At 29.5% G+C, this 23,153-nt stretch overlaps 2 protein-coding genes across 5 annotated transcripts in view; one reads left to right on the top strand and one right to left on the bottom strand.

The window, feature by feature from the left end:
- The window catches only part of LOC148628847 (metalloprotease TIKI2-like), a 35,192-nt gene extending 19,792 nt beyond the window's left edge, over window positions 1-15,400 (top strand). Inside the window, exons 3-7 of the mRNA XM_088595616.1 lie at window positions 1,755-2,076; window positions 7,333-7,423; window positions 10,219-10,338; window positions 10,993-11,088; window positions 13,217-15,400. Coding sequence (XP_088451742.1) covers window positions 1,755-2,076; window positions 7,333-7,423; window positions 10,219-10,338; window positions 10,993-11,088; window positions 13,217-13,364 — 777 coding nt within the window. The 3' untranslated portion in view covers window positions 13,365-15,400. The remainder of the gene's footprint in view (window positions 1-1,754; window positions 2,077-7,332; window positions 7,424-10,218; window positions 10,339-10,992; window positions 11,089-13,216) is intronic.
- A 1,467-nt stretch (window positions 15,401-16,867) lies between these two features.
- The window catches only part of LOC148628846 (very long chain fatty acid elongase 2-like), a 16,061-nt gene continuing 9,775 nt past the window's right edge, over window positions 16,868-23,153 (bottom strand). For all 4 annotated transcript variants that reach the window (XM_088595529.1, XM_088595512.1, XM_088595522.1 and 1 more), the window contains exon 7: window positions 16,868-22,956. In XM_088595529.1, the coding sequence (XP_088451655.1) occupies window positions 22,702-22,956 (255 nt within the window). In that variant the 3' untranslated portion in view covers window positions 16,868-22,701. The remainder of the gene's footprint in view (window positions 22,957-23,153) is intronic.

Below are 23,153 nucleotides of genomic sequence, written 5' to 3'. Positions count from 1 at the left end.
AACCAAACACATATTATCCAGAAACTTGTCTAAACCAAAATTTGAATTATCCAGAATCCTGCCTAAACCAAACATATATTATCCAGAAACCTGTCTAAACCAAACACATATCCAGAAATCTGTCTAAACCAAAACTTGAATAATCCAGAATCCTGTCTAAACCAAACACATACTATCCAGAAACCTGTCTAAACCAAACACATATTATCCAGAAATCTGTCTAAACCAAAACTTGAATTATCCAGAATCCTGTCTAAACTAAAACTTGAATTATCCAGAAACCTGTCTAACCAAACATATTATCCAGAATCCTGTTTAAACCAAAACTTGAATTATCAAGAATCCTGTCGAAACCAAACACATATTATCCAGAAACCTGTCTAAACCAATCTATGTATACTTCAGAAACCTGTCTAAACAAGACACTTTTTAAATTTCCCTTAAATGTAAACTGAGCATCTGTCCAAACCAAACCAATTTTAAAGTCCAAAAAAGGTTTGGTTTACACTGGTTTCATTGTAATTAGGAAGTGAAAATTGATTTGGTAGGTTGTAAGTGGGTTAATTAGATAGTACTGAATGTCTGTGACAGGTGGTCCTAAAGCCTTCCCTACCATTATACCTAATAGGATATAAGTTGCTACAATCAATACCCACACTGACAGAACTCAAAGGAAATTACGTGAGCAAATCCTTTATAGACCCTGTAGTTCAGGAAGTTGAATTGGTTCCTTTAGAAATCTGATCTATCTCAAGTCGGTACTTCATGTTCTCTTATAGAGATCCCTTCATTGATATCGTTGTACCATTGTGGTTTGAAGAATGACCTATTGACGTGAATAATTGCCTAGACAGAAGCTTTTTTCAATCAGCTATATACAGGTTCAATTTTTAATGTCATTTAGACTTTTATGTTAGATATTTGAAAAGTACATGAAGAAGTAAATTCAGTCTTTTACGAGTGAAGATATGAGTAAACATATCTTTCATAGAACCACTAAGTAAACCTATTTGTATGAGTAATATGACCTTGCAAGAACACCATAGAACTTCTCAACACGTTTTGCTTAGTAATACTATGCACATGATAAGTATGTCACTAAAACATGGTATCATTTGAATTTGGAATTTTTTTAGATTTAGGAAAATAAGTTAACAAAATATATAAAATTTACACCTACTAATGGGGTTGGTCATGCTATTATGACCATTGTCTGAATATAGCTGAAATATTGCTGCTTGGGCATTAATCCCCAACAATCAATCAATCATTCAGCTATTATGACCAAGGGTCTAGTAAGATTTCCTTGCCTTTTGTTATCCAACTTACTGTACCCCTTAGTCGTGATGGCATGACCAACCCTTTTAGTAGTTTAACCAATTATTTTTTTAGTCATTTTCTAAAACTATTTTTTTAAAAAATACCTTGTTCAAACTATACTTTAAACATGAGTCAGCCTATCTCATATGTGGTTGCTGCATGTTTTAAGACAATACAGATTAATTGCCAAAACTTATCTTCAAATTGTTTAAAATGAAATGTAAAATGTAATAGAGAGGAAAGTGGAAATTGAGAATCATTTTGAATGTATCTACTATCAAAGGGTGAAAATATGGAAATGGGGAATGCATCAAATTGTCAAAAAAGTTTGTCTCATTGTAGCCTTATATTCTAGGAATGATATATTGGATTGTTTTAAAATATTATATCTCCAATGTTTTAATTTTACAAACCATTTATACTTATACTTTCAGGTGCTATTTGCATTAAATCAAACATTATGGAAACACGAACTTTCAAGACGATTAAAAAGTGATTTTAAGTATACAACTGAGGATTTAATTGACCATTATAACTGTGGAGATTTGAACTCTGTTATATTTAGTCATGATTTATCAAATGTTCCAACTCTAGTCAATAACACATTACCTCCAAAAGACTTACACACTGCTAAACTCATCGACAATTATTTTAGAATGGAACTTATAGACAAAAGGAATCGTAGAATGGCACAGCGGTCCATGAGTTTACTCAAAGAATATCCAAACAAGTCTTTCTTCTTTGCATTTGGTGCAGGTTGGTATAGATAAAGTGTCATGAAAGAGTAATGCTCTCTTTGTGAGTGTCTTGTTTTAGCAAATAGTAACTTGTCTGTGAAATTGAAGACTTGCATCACTCTCTCTGTATCAAAATTTTACTAAATTTATAAATCTTCACTGTTAACTATTCACTACCTATTTGCTGTACTGCAGATGGATTAGTGAATGAAGATTTGATAGCAATGATATCAATTTTAAAAAGATACTGTTTTAGAGAGACTTAACAAGTCTAATGAAATAGACAAGCATTGGTAACTGATTTTTTTTCAATTTCTATGTTTTGTCTTCTAAATTTAGTACATTTAGCTATAGGATGTACAACCTTTTTTATGGCATTGTATTCCCTTATTGTTTAATGTTTTTATCATGTGAATGACCTATAAGTTGTTTGCTGTATTTAAATTAATATGTGTATCTAGTAGCAAAAAAAAACTTATGGGTTTAGTTTATCAAATCTGACTGATGGATTATAACAGATTATCAATAGATGATATCAACTTTGATAAGATCTTGAAACAACTCTTCTGACAACCTTTCAGACAATAGAATAATAACCATAGTCTGACTACCAACAATGATTTATTTTCTATTTTTGTGTCAAATCTGTTTTTTCCATTAATCTTACATAATACTACCTCAAATCAATATTTCATTCTTCAAAAAGTTCTCATGAAAGTGGTGATCAGCTTACCTCTTGTGGGGGCACTATATGCAGAGAAGATTCTCAATCTCCTGCTATCTTTATTGGGCTCGGTTCATTACTTTCTGCACATTTTCTACTGCTTCACTTCCTCAATAATGGATTGTACAAATCTTTACTGTATGTTTTGTTACAGTCTTTATAGAAATGGGGCAGAAAGTTAGTGAATATCTTGATGTGATACAAGAAGTTTTGTCCCATAGGAGTGATCGTCATGGCAACAACATAATTATTTTTTTACTGGAATATCATTATAAAGACATTAAAGATGTAGATTTCCTGTTGTAGAGTTGAAGGAAATAAAAATTCAATTTGTGTCAATTTTATAACTTTTAAAATAATTTCATTGCAGATAAAATTGTTATCTATGATTTATTTCTGACATAATATTTGATTTATTTGGGTATAAAATACTTGTATTTTCAAAACCTTGTGCATAAAATTTGTAAAATTGACAATTTAAGTGATGACGTTATTTGTTGAACATTTTATGTGTTAATTCAGAGACTGATCTTTACTTGTTTTAATAGAAAAGGTCTTTTTGATGCAGTAAATGTAAGAAATCACTGAAATATTTCAACGCTCACTTTTCACCTTTAAAAATATATTTTTCAGTGTATGAAATATTCAAAAAATAACCACAGAGAGCTTTTTTCTATTCATATCCGGTGTTAATACACCATTTTTCACCTTGGGCCTGTGTAATGGTATGGTTGGAGGTAGATCCAGGATTTCAAGTTGGGAAGGGCTATTTCGACTTAAAGGCTGAGTGAAGCAAGGCGGAGCCAATTTTGTAGATAGAACTTATGAAAATTATGTTTTCCCAATTTTAGGGGGATGTAGTCAGCCCTATGAATGTCAGATGGTGCTGCTGTAGTTTTTTATGCAGTAACTTTAGTATACTGTACCATTGATTTTTTTTTGTTTATTTTAAGTTGGTCCAAATAAGATTGAAAATTTATCTTCATTTGATTTTAACAACAATTTATTTCTTTGGATTTATTTACCTTTTTTGACATTTGTCTACATTTCAGAATTAAGTTCTTTGAGTATTTTGATTTGCTGAAATGAAAATGTACTGGTAAATGTCCAGTTTCACAAATTTTAAGTTCTATGACCACATACCTTCCGTGTCAGAGTTGTATGAAGTATGAAGCTGAAATATAGTGTCCATACTTACCTCCTTGCAGTTGTATCAAGCTTTGCTCTGTGGGTCATTTTATTATGTTCATTTTTTAATTGAAAAAGGAGTAAGGCTGTGATAAGTCAGTGACCTTTGAAATGAAGTTGTTGACTTTAAGTTCATGTTTCTAGATAAAGAAGGTCCCGCTAAGATGTGGTCACATTTTCATTTTCTAATTTCTGTGTGAGGTTTACCCATTTGATATAATGACCTATATTGACATCAACCATTATTAACCCTGTATTATGTAAGGTCATTTGAGTTACCTCCCATTTCATTTCTCTCTCTATAAAGGAAGTTGTAATCCAATTTCTTTCCAATTACAATGTCAGACAGATGAATTAATCTTATTCTTCTCCTGGTTGTTGGAGAAAATGGTTCATGGATGTATTCATTCTTTATTTACAAGATCCAATTACTGCCTAAATAAGATTGTCTCCTCATCAAATTACTTCTCTCTTATTATAGGTATTGATGGAAACAAAATGAACAAATACTAGCTGTCAAATTGAGATATTAATGGCTTTTTTAGTGAAAGTGATAAAGATTATACAAGTTTTTTTTGGGTGGCTGCCTATATGCCAATTTTTTTAACAACCAGATAATTAGGTTTCATCTGTGTTCCCACAGTTCTGCAAGAACTTTATTAAATGGTAGTTTGAAACAATATTATTTAAAGGAGCAACTCCTTTGTTCTATGATTTATAGTTCTATGAAAAGTATTATTGTAAAGACCTTATTGAAATGTACATTAGAAATTATATTACAGTTCTATGTGAATCCAAGAATTAAATACAAAAAATACCAGTTTTATATATTGTAAATTTTGATATGCTGTACATATGTTTCATGGAATAACCTCTCATCAGCAGCATTAAAATCAAATATGGAGGAAGATCATAATCAAAATAATAGTTGTATACAAGAAGTACTCATAACCTAGTCTATCGAAAGAGGTAGCCAAATCCATCATCGAGAGGTTCTACCATATGCAGTCAAAATGGCATACATATAGGGAGAGCATGTTTGTTCTGATAGCTTCCTCTTTACAAAAACTTTTCATCAGCTGAAAATTGCTCTTCATTTGATTGATTTAAATTTGGTATGCAAGTTTTAGATGTCAGATATGTCAGATGTCAGAGCTGGTATTGTTTTTTTTGCTCACAGATTAATGGTTTATTTACAGAATGGCTAATTAACTCATTTCTTCCTAAAAATTGAATTATTTCGGTATTACATGTCTACTTACAAATCTTTCTATTTATAAACTGTAAATTAATTCCATAGTACTTTGATTAGATAATAATTTAGTTATGATTGGGTGTTCATGTACTTTATAAAGATGGGAGAATTAGCTGGAGTATTTTATTTTTTGCCAAGATAATATTGAATACCTTTATGATAAAATGATATGAATATAAACCTACCTATTTATTTTGGAAAGAATATATATATTATCACACCAAGGATATTTTTCTGATAATATTCTCAGAATGTTACTGTAACCCCTGCACTACAAAAGTGTAAATAAGAGCCAGGTCTTTGTGCCATGACATTGTTAGGATGTTGAGTGGAATTCAGTGAGTAACCATTAGTTTTTGTTCTAGGGGGAGGGGGCAAGGATTCAATTTTGTGTCCTAGATTTTTTTCAGAATAATTTCTGACCTATTTTTATTTTACTCTAGCCTGTCCTGGATTAACTCAATTTTTTATCTTGGATTTCTTTTAACCATACATCATGGTCCTGCCTTTTTATTTAATCGTCTGAATATAGCTGAAATATTGCTGCTCGGACATTAAACCCCAACAAACAAAACAAAAATTTTTATTTAAAATTTGATCCTTGACCCCCATAAATCCCTAAGGGGAATATATAAGAGATGAGTAAAAGATGAGAAGTCAGTTTTCATTTGAAGTTTTACTTTAGTAAAATAGTGCCTATAACTTTGAGTACCTGTATTGTTTTTAGACTAAACAACTGGATAAACTAATGTTTCTCTTCTCTAAATGCTATATTATAAAAATATTTCTTTACTAAAGAGATATATGAATAAATTTGACAAAAAATTTGGACATACTTTGAAGGAGAAATGTACTAAGAAAACAAAAATTGAGTTTTAATTCTCAATATTAGGTGCTGTAACCCATAATTTATCATACACAAATTAATACGTAACATCTACTAAGATCAACAGTAATGATAGCAACTATTCTCTGGCCTAAGGATTCCATATCAGTGTAGTCCAGTAAAATGTCTCAGAGGAGGGTAAAGGTCCCCATTATATGGTATGCGTTAATGTGCCAAAATTACTTTACAAGGCTTTGGTATTTAATATATGACACTTGTAATTAAATTAATATTTAAATGTCATGCTGTGGTCAATCTAATATGATAGGTACGGACCATGGTCCAAACTTAATACCAATTTATATTATATTCGTGTTTAGGTTTATTTTATGTTATAATTTTAATTTGACAGTCTTGTATTTGATGTAAATGTATGATATATGGGTGTAGATTTATGAATAAATACTACCATTTACAGAGAATCTTTGTCAACCTTGTAATTAATATATACAGTTGTCACTGCATTATCAGGTGATATGATCTTGTCTATTTCCCTAAGACTTCAGGAGTCAAGTGTACTAGTAACTTTAATTTCTTGACTTCTCATTTCATAATACAAGGTCTCGTATTACTTAAGTAGGTATGGTAGTTACTCTATAGAACTCATTAACTCAGTGTGATGCTCTTATTCACTTCAATCTGTAATTTTAAATATTATATACCAATATTCTTAATTTACAAGTCTTGCAATATTCTGTAATTATGTGACTTGTAGTAATTTGTCATAATACTGAAATGATCAATTTGATTCTTAGATCAGCCTTAAGTTCAGGAATTATTGTGTGCATTTATACCACTTTGGATATTTTGAATTAAGAGTTACATGTGGAATCTAGAAAACTTCCTCTGTATTGATAACGGATATTATTGGACTGTATGATGGTACAGGCACTGTTGTTTGTGTTCTTGTTGTCATCATATTGTTGTCTGTAGACATTTGGTTTTCATGTAATAACTTGGATTGTGGTCAAATTCTTATCCTGTGTCAAATGTCTTATCACTATCAAATTTCAAAGCTATACCAAGTTTGAATTGTGTGTTCATTCTTGTCCCAACTGTTCAGGGTTCAACCTCTTCTGTTGTATCAAGCTGCACCCTCTGAAGCATTTTATTATATACTTACAATTAAATCATCACAATAGTTTCATGATATATGATGATATACTACGAAGATATAAGTAAATTTAGTAGAATGATGAAGTTTAATTTTGACTATTTTCAGGACATTTTCTAGGAAATAATACAGTTTTAGATTTAGTGAGGAAAACAGGATATGAGATAGAACATGTTCTTCCCAATGAGAGTATCCATGTGTAAGTATGAGATGGATCATATTTTTCAATTTGAGATAGTATGTGATAGAGCATGTTTGTCCATGTGTAAGTATGAGATAGAACATGTTCTTCCATTTGAGATTATCACTGTGTAAGTATGAGATAGAACATGATCTTCCATATGAGATTATCACTGTGTAAGTATGAGATAGAACATGATCTTTCATAAGAGATTATCACTGTGTAAATGTGAGATAGAACATGTTCTTCCATACGAGATTGTCCCACTGTAAGTATGAGATAGAACATGTTTTTTCACATTGAGAAAATCCCTGTATTAATGTAACATTTGTAGTTGGAGGAAAAGTGCTAAATGCATATGTGAATTTTTGACATGAGAGAATATACTTATCTCAAATATCAAAGAGATTATTTTACCACTGAGTCAGATTGTGCCCTGACATAAGACATACCCAAAAAATTTAGTTCTGTTTTTAGGTAACCAGATACATCCAATCATTTCTTCACTCATTTAAATATTTTTTAGGAACCCTCTGTGTTTTTTTAACTATATCAAATGTATAAAAAGATAAGAATAAAAATAAATCTATACTTATTTACAGATTCCAAATCTTAACATGAAGCAAATTTTGGCCCTTTGGCTCAATTATTCCTAGTCTTGCATGACAGAAAGCTAGAAATACCTATATAAGATAGTCTTGTATGTAGTTTAGTTTTAGGCTAAAGTCTAAGTTTCTACTTATTTATGATTACATGAAACTTTCTAACATGCAATTTCATTTCAAAAGAGATCAAATGTCTTTGTAAGACAGAGTTATCATAAACATACAATTGAAAAAAAGAAAGATAAGATATTAGTATGACAGCATCTCTGTCACGCTTTGAAATAACTCCTGTAAAGAATGTATAGTTTATATAATGAAGATGATACTCCTGTGTAAAACATATTATCTTCAGGTGTAATATTAGGTATTTTTCACACCTGTGACTGTGTAATTAAATAAAATAAAGTTATTTAATGTCATTGGGTGAAATATCCCTCAGTTTATCACACCTAAGGAAAATGTTGAATGATTTTATAAGAAAGTTTTAGTCATTTATATGCAATTTTGTTTATTTAGGAGGGACAATTAATATGGAATGCACTATGAAGGAACCACAACTTTGACTCCAACTTTTGTAAAAGCCTTGTAACCATACTTTAAAAAAAAAAACTTAATGATTGTATTATTGTGGCAAAAGGCACATTTTAATCTATTGTACACAATAATATCAATTATTTTGAATTTTATAAATATTTAATTAATTAAAAAAGGCATATTGTCCCAAACATAGATCCTTATTTTTTTTAATAGCTAAAGATGGTTGCAGTGTTAAAGTAGCACTCCAGCTAAGAATCATGCAAAATGTGATTCATAGGTAAAAAGCCTACATATTTTTATTTTTGATGTTTTCTTTGAGTTGCCATAGTAAACAGAAATTAACATTAAGTTTTTTGTGTAACCCGTGCTCTTAGGAGTTAAAAAGTTTTATAGAATGCACTGTAGATTTCAAAATTAAGGGAGATAACTCTGTAAATGACACTCAAAATACAATAGAATCTCCTGGATTTTCAATGTTGATTATCTCCTAAGAGCAGGCAGATTTGAATGAATAATTACACATTTCATAGTATAGACCCATAAAACATCTTAATTACAAAAATAAACATATGTAGCCTTTTTTAGGGTGTATCACATTTTTCAGATTTTGCATGATTCTTACAAAGACAGCTACTTAATTAATCTTCTACAAATGTTTTATTCTAGATGGAAAAGTCATACTATCTTAAAAACTTTCTCTTTTTGTACATAAAGTTTGTTTGTTTGTTGGGATTTAACGTCCGAACAGCAATATTTCAGCTATATTCAGGCGAATTGAACATAAAAAATTTATGAACTAAATGAATTATACACCAGTGAACTTGCTGCTGTTTGTCAGATTGTTTATCCACTTGTATTTGAATAGGAATCAAACTTAAAGATTGGTTTTTATCTTGTAACATCTATAGGTCATCAGTTGTCACTGTTTCTTTGTTTATTCAAACAAGGTGTTTTAGCCATTGATATATTCCTTTCAATCTGAAATAACTTCAACTTCAGGTCAACAAAACATTGTCTGATATTCTTTGATCAAATGTAATTAGTCTTTCTCACAGGTGTAATTACCTGATAAAAAATCATTGCTTCACTTTTTACCCACTTTGATGTGAGATATTTAAAGTAAAAACAAAGGATCATTAAAACAATTATTGCCTAAATCTTTACGATTGTACTGTTAGGTAATGAGGACAAATCTTCACTAATCAGGGGAGTGTGGTAACGGAATGTTGTTTTGTTGGTGGTAGGTCTATGGTTTCCTGTATCAGTTGATGGTTTCCTCCTGATAATTGATGGGATGTAGACCTCCTCTGATAATCAAGTTTTGGGCAATGACCTGAAGGGCAAGATATCTTAAAATTACATTATATTTAGAATGAAGGCTATCATGTCCTGGGCATGCTACATCCTGTTTGATATTTTTAGGCAATGTTGGGGCATGCCTTTAAGAGGTTTATGGAAGATTTCTCAAGCTCTCCCATTAAAAGTCTAATTGATTCTCTACAAACACCATACCAAGATTAAAAATCACAAATATATCATGTTGATAATAAAACGTAACTTTTATTTATAAACAGTTCCAGTTCCTGTCTGAACTATTTACAAAAAGTACTAAAATCATTTGATAGAATATAAAACTAGCTTTGTTAAAACAACCTTTTTTCTATGTTTTAGCTTTAGAAGTGCAAAGAAGAGAAAGCACAGAAGACGTAAATTAAAAGATAAATACCTAAGTAGCAGCAGTAGTGGTAGTTCCTACGGTGATATATGGTTTGAGATGGATGAGGAAACAAGGTAGAACAATGTCTTCATTATAGATCTTTAATGGATTGTGTCATGTAGGCACCTTAAGCTTTAAATTTGACACACTATTATTCATATGGAATTAATACAGGGACATTTAACAGTTAATTTATGTTTATCATGTCTCTAAGTTAGAAACTGTTATACTTTTTGTGTTTTTTTAAAATTTTTTTCCCCTAAGCTGGATTGGATGTTTAAGTATGTGTAATTTTAGTATGTCCTATGAAAGCTAAGATGAAATATATTGAGGATTTGTATGGACTGTTTTCCTGTTTAATTATCATGCAATAATTCATTGATTTGTTTAAGTGTTGGGATGGTACCTTATGCCAAGAAATTGTCAGATCCAGAGAGATAATCATTTTGTTTGGAAAATTTGCTAATTTTTATCATTTTTTGGTGAAAATTACTAATACATGATAGCTTAAACCCCCCACTCCCAAGTTTGTACACTAAATGGATTGTTATACCCCTACAAACAAAGTACAAACAAAGTATATGTGTGTGGGGAGAGGTGGACTTTGGGTATACAGGAATCACCTTGCTCACAGTATTCTACTTTATTTAAGGTATGTAGTAACTTATTTAAAGTTCTTCGTCTGAAACCTAAATTTGTTTGTAATGTTTTTGTTTGTTGTCTTGTAGAGAATGGTTAGAAGGACAAACAGAAAGACAGAAAAGTTATAAAACAAATTACAACAAACCATTTAATGATTTATGGATTCGGATGGATGCTAGCAGGTAATTATCACTACCTGGTATCATAATTCTTAAATAATTCATTACTGTCTTAACTTGTTACAAGTCTCTCTGCATAGATATTTTACAAAATGTATATATCTACACTATTATTAAGTAATTTTACTGTCTGCTGTTAAGAGAACTGTAGATGGATTGTGAAGTAGTGATATTAATTGTAAATAATACATATACATGTATTACAGAGATAATTGTAGTAAATCTTATGACTGTCACTTCAAAAAAGAAATTACCTCTTCTGGTCTCAGCTGTGAAATCAGAATGCACATATAATACAAATACAAATACAATTCAATATTTGTAATCTGTTAACCCTGATGATTTTTGTGTGTGACTCCTGCATTTTTACCCAATTTCACGCATGAAAATTGGTCTCCGTCATAATCTCACGCTTGGTAAATTTTGTAGTTTTCTGTAAACAATGGCTGCCATTTAAATTTGTTCATTATTCATTTACCAATTAGTCATAATTTGTGGTTAGTGACTCCAAGGGAAGCAATTCTATAGTAGGACAAATACTTTTGGACAATCTGAGGCATTGTATTAAAATTTGGTTTCTTTTTTCTCTCTCTCTCTCTCTCTCTCTCTCTCTCTCTATCTCTCTCTAAAACATACAGATATTCTGATTTTTCTTTTGTGTATTAGAATGATAAATGATAAATATGTTTTAAAAAATCCTAACAATTTTTGGACGTCTATTTTGTGGCATATATTTCTTTTGTGGTAAATACCAATGTTATGATTATGCAAGTTAAAATACTAAATTAAAAAAAGAAAATTAAAACATATCTTTAAATTTTGGAATAATGTAATGAACTTGCTTTACTATATATAGAAAAACATTCTTTTGTCAAAAAGTCATCAAATAAGTTCTTAAGAACTTGAAGTTTCTGAATTCACAGTACACATATTCATTATGACAGGCATTCTCACCATTAATTTTTTACTTAATCATGCTATCATTCTCTCCTGAAATACACAGCTTGAAATACTATTTATTTTTGATAAGGTATCTAACTCAAAGGATCATGCTGGGCTGAAATAATCACTAAGGATCCCTTCATTAAGTACTGTTTTTACAACTTGTCAACAGTTTTGTTTTTTTTTTTAATGTTTTCTGTTACAAATGTGAGAAAATTTGTATTGTGATACAGATATTTGTAACAACTGTATATCTATAAAATTATTGACAACATGAAATATAGTATGTAAAAAGAGATGCTTAGAAGAAAGTAACAATTTTTTATTTAAGTACAATAAAACCCAGCTTAACAGAGCCCTAAATAAACAGGAAACCAGTATTAATGTATTTTGAACTGTATAAACCAAAGACCTGTCTAAGCTAAACAAATTCTACAGTCCATAAAAGGTTAGGTTGAGAGAGGTTTCCTTGTATACGTAGTGTAAAAGATGAAATATTTGTTGATACAGACAAAATTAGTGAAAAATTTCTAAACCGAACTGTTAAAAAAAATCTTAGACTTGCTGCAAGTCTCTCTGTAATATATATTTTTATTTGATTAAATATCATTACTATCAAATATTCATTCACTATCCAACTGCTGTATTCATTCACTATCCAACTGCTATACAGAGAGACGGATAGTGAATGAATACAGCAGTTGGATAGTGAATGAATATTTGATAGTAATGATATTTAATCAAATAAAATATATATTACAGAGAGACTTGTAGCAAGTCTAAAAAAATCTTTGCTAACCCAGGAGCTTAGATGAAGATTCTCACAAGAGTGACAGTCAGTATAGACAAATTTCACATTCGCCAATTACCCCAAATCTGATGGAAACTGATCTAGGGTTTTATACAAGAAAAAGAAAGGATATCAGGTTTGAAGGCTACAAAAACAGTAAAAATGCTTCTATAATATATGTATCATTAAAAAAAAAAAAAATTCCTGACAGTAATCGAATCAAGTTTCTGTTCCTTTGGCCTCCATTGCAATGTCATCCTACCTTATGCCTGCTGACCCCAGTTGATGTTGATAGAAATGAAGAACTTTTCTGGAATGGAGGTGAATGTGAAAGTCATCTATTATGATATATTAAATTAGTTAATACACTTAAGTAATGAATTTTTTTTGTTATTTCAGTCCTAATCTTTACTCCAAGTTAGCTGAGAAGTATGGTTATGACAGAACACAGAAGCCAACAGAGCTGCCATACTCCGGCACCAGCTCACTGAGCTCATCATCAATAGTGCTCATCATATTTGTGATACTTTTCCTTTATCATTCCTAATGACATTGTTTCATTGAACTTTATGTGCAATATATGTGTAATCCATGTGTATTATTGTCTGACTGTTTTGTATCTAAGTACTGGTATTTTGCAGAGTTTCAACTTTAATTGTCATTTAATTACATAAACAATCCTTATTTGCAAGCAATGGATTTACGGTATCAAGTAAGAAATAAAAAAAATTCTCCAATCTGTAAAAATGCAGCAGTTAACTGCTAGTAAAAAATTTTCCCTTAGTGATTAAATCATGAAATGTTTTGCTTAAAGATTGATGCTATAACAAAAGATCCAGTTTAATGTGTATTTCATGCACAATGTTGTCATTTTTGTTCTTTGAATCCTAAGTATTCTGTGGATGTCATGAAGAATTATTAGGGGACAACCATCTAATTTTGAGGAGGGATTTTTTTAAAATTATTGCATGATGGAAAAATATGTTTCTTTTACCAACAGAAAATGCAGAGAACAACTAAACAAATAGTGAATGAAATAATAGGTCAAACACAATATTCACTGTCTTCCAGTGATATATTTATATCATACAGTTTAGTTTAAGAATAATCAAGGGAACCAAGGTTATAGCGGTAATCAAAAGAATGTAATCTAGGGACAAAGACCAGACATGGAAAACAGATATACACAACAAAGAACATAAAGTAACTAAAATAATACATACAAAGTAACAAAAGTAAATGAGCGACTCATACTCCACTGAAAACTGGGAGTATGGACCAGGTACATTGGTAGGGTAAGCGTCCTCTGCTTTTCTAGAAACACCCACCGAGTTGCTCATAAAAACATCTATTGCAAGGCATTTATGTAGTAGGGGGCATTGACATTTATGTTATATCAATATTATTCTAGTCAAGAGTTCATATGCACAATTTTATCTTCTAGCTGACACTAAATGATTTATTGTTATTTCCATTAAAGTTCTGGCATTGTAATGTATTGGGAAATCAACTTCTTGTATATGGAAGTGAAATAACAGCAAAAGAAAGATCTTGGGAAAGGATAAGAAAATAGGTGTATAAAAACACTTTATTTACATAAAATTTACTTATTTCATAGTGACAGAGGGCTAAAATTGACCCTGTTTGTCATTAAAATTGACGTATTTATGTAGGTGTTAAATTTCTCTTTAAGGAAAATTTCCATAAAATTGCTATATTTTTTGTTTGAATTTCTTTTGTTTGTTTGCTTTAAAATAATTCATGTTCAGATTTTTTGTTCAACAAATGAAATTTACAGCTAGCCAGTTTTGAAAGTAGGAATTAATGTTTGTTTTAAAGCTTTATAAGTTTTTTTCCCTGTAGAATACTAAAATGAATGTTTTAAGAATGATAGATTAATGTGGATAGAGAAATCCTATTACATGAATTTATTCATTCTTGTGTTCATAAATTTTCATGTTGTATTTAAAAAGTCTATTTTATTTCCTGTTACAGACTAGAAATGCCTAATTTTACATTTTTTACTATTTTTTACCATTTTGTTGAACATCAAAGCAGAGCTTTTTGTTTAGACTGATTCTATTGTACAACAAATAATATAGTTATAATGGATAATGACTATTACCTGAAAAATGTCCTATAACTAGTGAACTAGACAATTAACAAGAAAATTTGAACTTCTATCATTTCATGTGTATTTTAGTTTCAGTTTGAAATTTATTAGCTCTATGTCAATTGCCCAGTTTTAAAAATACTCAAAATAAGTTCATCAAGTGATTGTCATTTAATCAAGGGGAGACAAGTTTATTCCCTGAAGTTTACCATGTGATTCTCTGGAAATGTAAAAATATAGATATTTTGTTAATTTTGTTAACACTCTGGATAAAGGAGGACACACATTTCTATAGATTAGACTAGAAAAAGCATTATTCATTTGTTACTATGCTCATAAAATGGTTGTGTTCATTTATATTTCTCATTTTGCTTGACATTGTACCATGGGAGATAACTCTGTACTACCTCAAGTATGTTACAAAATGATATTTAACATATGGCAATGTTAAATAAAATTGTTTAACAGTTGACATTCTATTCTATTCTGTCATTTAACTCAAGGTTGAGTAATAGAAAGTTCTCAGTTTTGTTGTAAGTAGTTAAAAATCATGGAAGAAAAAATGCTTTTTTTTTCTTTGCCCTTCTTTTAATTTCCGAGTAATGGTCTACTATTGTTATATGATTGGAAACAATTTCGATCATATAATGGTATGACATTATTTTTGTCATTGTTGTCATAGACACTTGATAGCATGCAATGAATATTAGCTGATTGATCTCTGTAAAATTTTATAGCAAGAATCCTAACCAAAAAAGAAAGGTTGTTATTGATTTTGGGGTTATGACCCCAACTGGTTTAGAATAAGGGGCCAAAAAGGGTTTCAAACAAGCATTTCATAGAATTTAACAAAATAGCTCCAGTAAAAGCATATGGATGTCTATGATATTGCTCCACAATATTCTATACCACACCATCAGGCTAAGATTGATATTGGGTGTTGAGACATTAATCGTTTAGGACGGAGGGACCAGAAACAAGTGTTTTCCTGATTCTAATCAATAACTTGACTATATGTTGTAATTTGATCTTTTTAAAATTATAAAACAAGATGCCATACCATTAAAGGAAAGGTGGAGGCTACAACTTTATTGTGAATTATGAATTAGGGGACACGAGTATGATTATTTAATATTACAGGGGTGTGGGGTTTGAACATTTCTTCAGTTCAAAATATTTATTAACACTATTTCAACAGTTAAAATAGCTGCATATTGAAGAATCAAAGTGTATATTTTCATATTACATAAAAGCATAATGTTCAGATCAGAGTGATTTGAAAGGATCAAAATATTTTCCAACAGACTATTTTAGATCTTTGGTATATGGATGTACTACCACCTGCGGATGTGTTGCATTATGACGATGACATATTAGCCAACTTAATTTTGTTAGGGAAAAATTGCTAATTCGCAACTTTTTGTCTTATATATCTTAAGTTGATATTTACCTGATTTTGCTTTTAGTGGAGCAGATAAAAGAAGGATTTAACTAGAAAAACCGTAAGCAATGTCCAATAACTTGATACCCCTCTCCTCCATTTTATAACATGCACATTTTGATCTCCAAATTGAATTGTATTAAAATCTACAATAGGCAGTGTGTAATGGGAATATATTATAAAGATTCTGTGAAAGTTTCATTAAATTCCAGTCAGTGGTGTAGGAGGTATAACAGATCTGAGATGGGTATCCCTGGGCTTAAAAGAAGAAAGGGAGTACAGAGGGAAGGACACACACTATTGAGTGGCGATATAATAAAACTGAGGAAGGATTTTTTCTTAAAGCAAAACTTAGCACAATGGATTCACTTATGACCAGAACTGTTTTAGATTCTTAAAAACTAAAGGGAGAGTAAGTCTGCTCGATGTAAAGTCTATTTGTGTCGATTTCTTGAATGACTGACATTAATTATTAGGAGTAATAGAAAAAAATAAATAAAAAACTTCTACGTTTTTATTTAAACATATAAAGCAACAAACAAATACATTGATACCTAAAGTGTGTACCCCTTGTTCTCAATCTAAGTAAGTTGTTTAAGGAGATAGACCTAGGCTAAGGGACACAACTCTTGCAAATCATTGGAACATTTGTATTTAGCATTTTACATCAAAATCATGTAAGCATCAAAGTAACTTTGATTGATTTTATTCTGTTTTTAATGACAGCTTGAAAGGCTTTGGTAAAATTGAATATGACATATCACTGATTTCAAGAGTTATGTCCCTTACCCTAGGTCTATCTCTATAAAAACAAAAAAGCTATGCATATTTTCTTGTGAATTGTATGAAAAAAATATTAAATAACTGTTTACAACTGCTTTATTGATTTGAACTTTCCTAAAATTAGGAACAAAACAAAAAAAGTTGAAGTCTTAGTTACTTTTAAAAGCCACAAAATAAACAATGCATAGAACATTTTTAAGTTCTGCATAACTTTTTTGTGAGTCAATTTTTACAGAACATCAATTCAGTGAAATAAAAATAATAATAAAAATTGTGTGTTCCCTTCACATTGTTCTCACAGCAATTCAATTTAATTGAATAAGTACAAAACAGTGATCATTATAAAAAAATTATCATATTTATCTATATCAGTGAAAATTTGAACAAGGATAAAATAAGAAGTAGCATAATGAATGATTTATGTTGTGATGCAATTTATAAACTAAGAAAAACATATGGTAATAAAAAAAAACTACTTTGTAGTAAATGTGTGCAAAAATTTATGTCATATCTACAAATTTTATCTTATTTCAAATATAGTAATCAAGTCAACTTGAAAAAAAAAAGAATACTTATTTCTTAGTGAAAAAATGAGTTGTTTTATTCAGAAAATATAGGTAGAACATATTTTATGATATTTAAGTTTTCTTTTAATGCCTTTCACAACATACAATTTGCATTTAAGACAGTTGGCCCCATTAAAATAAATGTGGGATTAAAAAAAAAAACAAGATTGTTTCAGTATGATTTAGAATAGTAGTAAAACCTGTCTAAACCAAACCCTGAATAATCTGAAAACCTGTCTAAACCAGACACTTTATAAAGTCCCCATTAATCAATTTAAATGTATTTCTATCCTTCATTAACTGAATGGCTTTTTACAACACCAAACCAATTTTAAGTCCAAAATGGGTTCCATTTAGATAGGTACATGTTAATTCCCTTATTCAATTCTTGTGCATATATCCTACCAAATAATTTATTAATTAAAAAACAAAAGGTTGCAAAATTCTACAAACATTACAACAAACAATAACAAAAGTATGATAAAAATAATAGTTAATTTTACAAAAGTTGCTACATTATTAATTACACACGTCACTCAATGGTCATGTGATTGCTCTATCATATGTATTGTGACCAACTACATCTAGAGAGCACCTTCAATTTGGAATACGTTTGATTCAAAAGGCAAGTTTCTAATGATCAATAATCTTTTAAAAAAATTTGGTTGCTACAATTGTCATTGAAAATTAATCATGAAGCATTTAAAAGAGAAAATTCTGACGGTGAAATAATAGTAAGCATGAGTAAGATACATGATGAAATCTTTAACGACTTTCACAATCAAGGCACTTACTGTTATGGAATTATTCATCAAAGCATTACAGTTTTTTTTGCAGTAAAACCAAGTTTAATTTTTCAATGAAAATATCCATGATCAAATGAAGTTTATAGATTAAAACTGAATTAAAATTAAATTTTGTCAAACAACTAACATTTATAGTCTAAAATTACAAAGTAAAGCATGTTTCGTAATTAAATAAGTAAAAATGAAACTCAAAAACACATGTATTTACAAATTGGTAGAAACAGGGACTTTGATCTAGATACCTGAGAGTGTAACCCTGTAAAGAAAAAAGCCAATACCGGTAGTGAATTTAGAGGGCAAGTATTCACATCTGAATGTTGGAAGCATTTCTGATGTCAGAACATTATTTGAATTAAAAAAAAATAAAAAACCCTAAAATCTGTAATTTTTTTTAAGCTTTTTTTATATCTATCTATATTAAAATTATTTTGAATGTAAGAATGAAACAAATTAAAGGGACTCAATCTACTTAAGTAAAAAAAAAATCAACATTGTTCAAGTGACAAAGAAAAATACATGTTTTCCAATTAAAGGGTAACTGGCTTTTTAAATTTGATTTTCAAATCCAGTTTAAATTTTATAATCTGTATATACATTGGCTTAAAAAATAACTATTCCTGCAATTCATAAAATGAAGAAAATTTTTTTATTAAAATCATACCACCCTATCCAAGATTAAGACAAAAAAGATACGAGTATAGAGGAATATATATATTCTAAATCAAGGTACAAGTTTAATTATCATAAGGAAACTATATAATGCACAACTTGAATTTTGAAATGTTGTAAGAATGAATAACCAAATTCAGATATAGAGGAAATTTTTTCTGTTTGACAACTAACCACCATTACATACCTTTTAACCTTTGGAACAGTTCCTGTGAGAGATTCTCCCCTATTGACACTGTCTCATGTGGAAGATTTTTATATAAAAGCAATTTTTTGATGTAAAATTTCAAATATTTAGTATTTTAACATAAAATATAGTAATTTTAACCGAACATCACCCATAAATCTTAGTTAGTAGGTATGACATTAATGTAAACAACCCAGTTTAACCGGCTCAGTAATAAAGACATAAACAATAAATGAAAATTAACTTTTCAAAGTACATGAAATATATATAGAAAGATTTATGAGGATAGCACTGTTATTTAGAATAATAAATCAATAAAACAGTATACTGTAGAGTAAATAATGTATAAATCAAAACATCTATAATTAACAAAAAAAAACCAATAAATATAAAATTATATACATAGAAAAATATAGAAGTACATGTATATACATGAACTACATGTATCTTACGGTAGTATACAGAGACTAAGAGATCAACAGAAATATATTTTATATTACATATAAACAAATTAAGCTTGCATATCATATGCATACAACAGGGGATTTTAAAATATTACTTCCTCCTTTGCATACCACAGGGAATATTATATTACTCCCTGAATAAAGTTATTCTGTAACTTAATCACAGCTTATATTTTGATGTGAAATCCATAATAATGTATCAACACAACACTGGTGATAATTTTTGTTCAGTACTCTTGGTCAGGAAATAATTTAAATTAAGAAAAGGCTGAAGGAGAATCAGATTAGCCCCTGAAATCTTTAAAAAAAACTTGGAAAATGTAAGAAACCTCATGCAGAAATTCCATCACCACCTGACCGTTAAATAGTCATATAAATTTTTAATAAATGGCTTAGAATGGGAGACTTAAAGAATACACTTGTCAATAACACATGATTTAAATCAATTTACATATATAATTTGCAACCTTGCAGCACTCACGAGTTATACTATCCATATTTGTTCTATCAAATCAATTATGCCATACTGGTAAACAATACTACTAATACTTTATAAATGAAAAATAATTATCAGTTTTTTTTTTCAATAAATATTTTCAAGATAATCCTAAAACCAATTTTTAAAGATGGTAAATCATGCAAGAAAGCATATAGCTTTTCTCTGGCAGTACCTACTTAAAACAAAAGTAAAACTGATTGCACCTTTGCTTTTAAAACTCAAATCAGAAAATGCCAACAAAATATAACAGAACTTAAAATGGGTTTGGGGCATTCAGAACGCAATAGAAATTAAAAAAAAAAGAAAAAAAAGACGGTGAACAATATAAGACAAAAATTATGTTAACATTGGAATTATTCTTAAACAGAAAACTTTAAATCAACGCAATATTGCAACAATAAATAACATAAGCATATGAATGTATAAAATACATGTCTCTAGATACAAAACTTGGTGAACTACAGGCTGTTCCATTGAAAAATATGAGGTACCAACAGGAAGGCACTTTTCCACTAGAGGAGCTACTCATAGAAGTTCTATTGATGTCTTGTATTTAACTTTATATTTTGTCAAGAGTCCACCCAACTACAAAGAATAAAAGTGCATTCCCCCGTCCCTCATACATGTATGTTTTTCTCGAACAGCCATAACTAATGACATGTAAAATGAAGAGAAAATCTTGGAAAAACAGCAATTTATATAACGCTAGTTTACTCCTGTAATTAAAAAAATATATGAAAAAATGCAAAAATAATGATAAAAAAAAATATTACCATCCCTTAATAACAAAGTATTTGATAGGACAAATTTGATTTACCAAAATTATAATGAATAATTATCATGTGCAAAAATGTCAAACTCATGCACTGATATTTTGTTACAAAAATTGACTAACTTTGTTGCATAAAAAAAAAGTTTTTAGCCTGTTAAAAAAGTCTTTTTTTCACAAATTTTGAAACCTTCCACCCAGCGAAAAATAAATATTACAATAAATTGTTTCAAAAGAAATCTGTAGACAAATATTTATAATTTCCCTTACTACTACAATAGCATTCATGTCAAACAGTTTTTTTTTTAATAATATACTGAATAGAGTTTCAATACTTGTGTGATCATACACCAAATAAATTAAAATATATCTAGTGCACCCTTTCCCCAGTGAAATAACCTTGGTATGGTGATAACATGAGTCAAAAGTACAATATTATCAATACATATTTTATCATTGTCCTTAAATCTCACCAAGGTCAATGTAATGTAAAAGTATGAATATGATGAAGAGTTTTTAAAATGGCACAAAACAATACTGGCTCATATATTTGATACAGAACTACAAAATAACTTCCATTTATTCATCAAAATAGATAGCTCTTTGTATAAATGCATCATAAATACATTATTTGTTCTTAAATGGCATATTTGTTAAACATCTATGAAAATATATCAAAAACAGGAATCTAAATATGAACACTACCTACTGTCAAAGTTCTTTTTTTTTCGTGGGTACCAATTTTTGTGGTTTAAGGAAAAAATGTTAGCTCATAGATTCTTAAAATTGTGGATTTAACAACTCCATTATACAAATGAATGAGAAATTTCATTTCCATTTTGAACCAACTTTCGTTTGGTTTGCCAAATCTATGAAAACCATAAAATTTGGTGCTCCACGAAAAATATTACTTTCACAGTATACTAATTTAAAAAGGCATCTACCTCCTTTGTAAAATATAGCTTATGAGGTACAGAATATTCTCTCTACTTCATTAACAAATAAGTACTTAATGAAAATATACACATCGTAACAATTTGTTAATAAAAAAAACCTAAAAAATCACCATGAGCCCTAATAGCTTCTGTTTCTAGACAAATATGAAGGTATTTATAGAATACCATACCAAATAGTTAATAATTCAACTAATATTATTTTCTTAGATCTACCAATTTTCGGTAAAGTCACTTCCTAAGAAAAATAAAATGTCATAAAAGAAGCTAACAGAAAACATTTTTTAGCCAAAACATTATACAGGTTGCAATATACATGGCACTATCATCAAATATATCTCTTAGCATTTGAAGTCTGCATTTGATTATATACGAACTTATTGCCATTCTTGAATAAGTCTAATTTATTGTAGTACACTTAATTCAAGGTTAATTCATGATCACAATGACCTATTAACACCGAAACAGTCACAGGTAAATTCATATCGCTGTTTATAAGCACCATAATTTATTTTTAATTAGGAAAGGATGATACTGAAAGTATTAAGGAAATGATAGTAAGATGTTTCTTACGCTCCAAAAGTCTACAGTCCTAATCAGAACATAGATGACACAATAACAGATCGATACAAAATCATTCAACTTTAGTGTAGCCATTTGTGTACCCATTAGAATGCCCGTTGCTAATACCATTAGTGTGTTTGATGCCATCTTTCTCCTGCTTGACGTTACGTTTCTTATTCTGGAGATATGATTTAATGTAGAAATTTCCAAATAGAATTAACATAGATATCATGTATCCAGTCAACATCTTTATTCCAAACATAGGAAAGTCACAACCAGTAAATGCAGTGTTTAAGGTATGAAACAAAATCAAGACAAACTGGGTCTGAAAATAAAAAAAAAAAAAGAAGAATTATTAATTATTAACAGGAACAAAGAATTAGGACAAAATTCACTGATGGTGTGGTGATGTCAACAAAATGATGTAGTCATTTCAGCATTTTTATTTTGCATTCTAGTGATTAATGAACTGATAACAAATTTTCTGCCAAAATTGAATTCATGATACAGACCTGTTAATGA

This window comes from Perna viridis, chromosome 1 (genome assembly GCF_037379345.1).
Source record: "Perna viridis isolate PV_CMFRI_1.1 ecotype Kerala chromosome 1, ASM3737934v1, whole genome shotgun sequence".
In the NCBI taxonomy this organism is placed as follows: domain Eukaryota; kingdom Metazoa; phylum Mollusca; class Bivalvia; order Mytilida; family Mytilidae; genus Perna; species Perna viridis.
The sequence above is the reverse complement of the archived record's forward strand: the minus strand, read 5'-3'. Positions and strand labels throughout refer to the sequence as shown.